Source organism: Trachymyrmex septentrionalis, unplaced genomic scaffold (assembly GCF_001594115.1).
Source record: "Trachymyrmex septentrionalis isolate Tsep2-gDNA-1 unplaced genomic scaffold, Tsep1.0 scaffold403, whole genome shotgun sequence".
Classification (NCBI taxonomy): Eukaryota; Metazoa; Arthropoda; class Insecta; order Hymenoptera; family Formicidae; genus Trachymyrmex; species Trachymyrmex septentrionalis.
The window spans coordinates 25168-26716 of record NW_017305573.1 but is presented as its reverse complement, the minus strand read 5'-3'; the positions used below and the strand labels follow the sequence as shown (position 1 = coordinate 26716).

The following is a 1549-nucleotide window of genomic DNA, read 5'->3' as shown; positions in this document are numbered from 1 at the left end:
GTGCGTGCGTGCGTGTGCGTGCGTGCGTGTGTGTGTAAATATTATTTTTACTTTTATTAAAAAGAGATATAATAAAATGTAAAAATTTTAAAATTAAAAAAAAATAAGATAAATGAATTTCTTTAATATTATTTATTAAAGAATTTATCAAAAAATAAGTGTCAAAAAATCGATAATGGATAAATTAAAAGTTTGATAAATTCTAGCATTGTGTACAATGCTGATGAAAGGAAAGAAAGCAAGATGAATTACGACAATAAATTTATTGAAAGAGTTTTATTACAATTGTGACTTACAGGTTTATTCCATAAAGTGATCGCACAAAGTGGCGTTAGTTCAAATCCTTGGGCCTTCCATGAATGGACGGACCATGGTTTTCGGCTTGCCAAAAAACTTGGTAAAGCAACATTAGATCCGAAAGTCGCGTACGAGTTCCTAAAAACTATTGATGCGAAAATACTTACGGAAAATTCACAATGGCCAATTTGCACAGAAGCAGTAAGTATTTCAATATTTTATTAAAATGTGGATTTTTTTTTTTTTTTTACATTTCTATATACGCTTGATTTTTACTGTGCAAAGACTAAAATATTTTGATATATACATAAAATATTTTCACATTTTTAATATCATCAGGAGAAATTGAGTTTTACCTTCTGCTTCACACCTAGTCTGGACACCAAATCACCAAATCCAGTTTTTCCTAAACATCCAAAGGAATATATAAGCCACGGGGTTCAAGTGCCCTTTCTTTTAGGATTTAATCGTAACGAAGGGATATTTGTATTATGTAGCGACTTTTTTGGAGGTAATGTACAATTACATGCTATTGTTCTCATCAGAAATGTCTGTTTTGTTTTTTGTTTTTTTTGCATACAGTTTTCATGTAGTGTGATTTTTTTTCCTAATAAAAATATTAAATAATTCATATTTAACAAATATGCTGTCAACATTTAAAGAGAGTTTCACAATATTTTAATTTTTTTATAATATTAAAAAATAAATTTTATTTTATTATAACTTTCGAATTTACATAAAAATTATTAAATATAATAATTTTTATGTAATTATTAAATATAATAAACAATTATATAAATCCTAAGACAAGCCTATATTCTTTTAAAATAACATTTTTATTAAGTTTTATCATTGATTTTATATGTTTGCCAACGTCTAAATCTACTAAATAAAATATATGTAAATACAAAATTTAATATTATTACGGTTTTATATTATGCATTATTTTAGAGATAAATGCTTTTCACAAACATTATAAAGTTCAATATTTCTTAATAAAAGTATACTCCTAAAATATAACTTGTTTGATATACAATGCCCCAAAATAATTAGTATAATCGCTCTTACATTATTTCAGATATAAGCAAGGAAGATTTGGAAAAAGTAAATGCTGATTTTAAAAAAGCAATATTATCAAACGTATTATCCGAATTACCTAAAATAGGAATTACAGTCGAGGAATTAAGATCTTTATATTTTGGAAAAAGAGAAATATCAGAAGAAACTTTGATCAATTATGCGTATTTCTTAG

General features: G+C 25.5%; 1 protein-coding gene across 1 annotated transcript in view; it reads left to right on the top strand.

Moving 5' to 3' along the window:
* LOC108751172 (putative inactive carboxylesterase 4) overlaps positions 1 to 1545 on the top strand; it is a gene marked incomplete at its 3' end in the record, with an annotated part of 4420 nt that extends 2875 nt beyond the window's left edge. The window contains exons 5-7 of the mRNA XM_018491249.1: positions 299 to 498; positions 637 to 808; positions 1376 to 1545. Coding sequence (XP_018346751.1) covers positions 299 to 498; positions 637 to 808; positions 1376 to 1545 — 542 coding nt within the window. The remainder of the gene's footprint in view (positions 1 to 298; positions 499 to 636; positions 809 to 1375) is intronic.
* Positions 1546 to 1549: the final 4 nt, after the last annotated feature.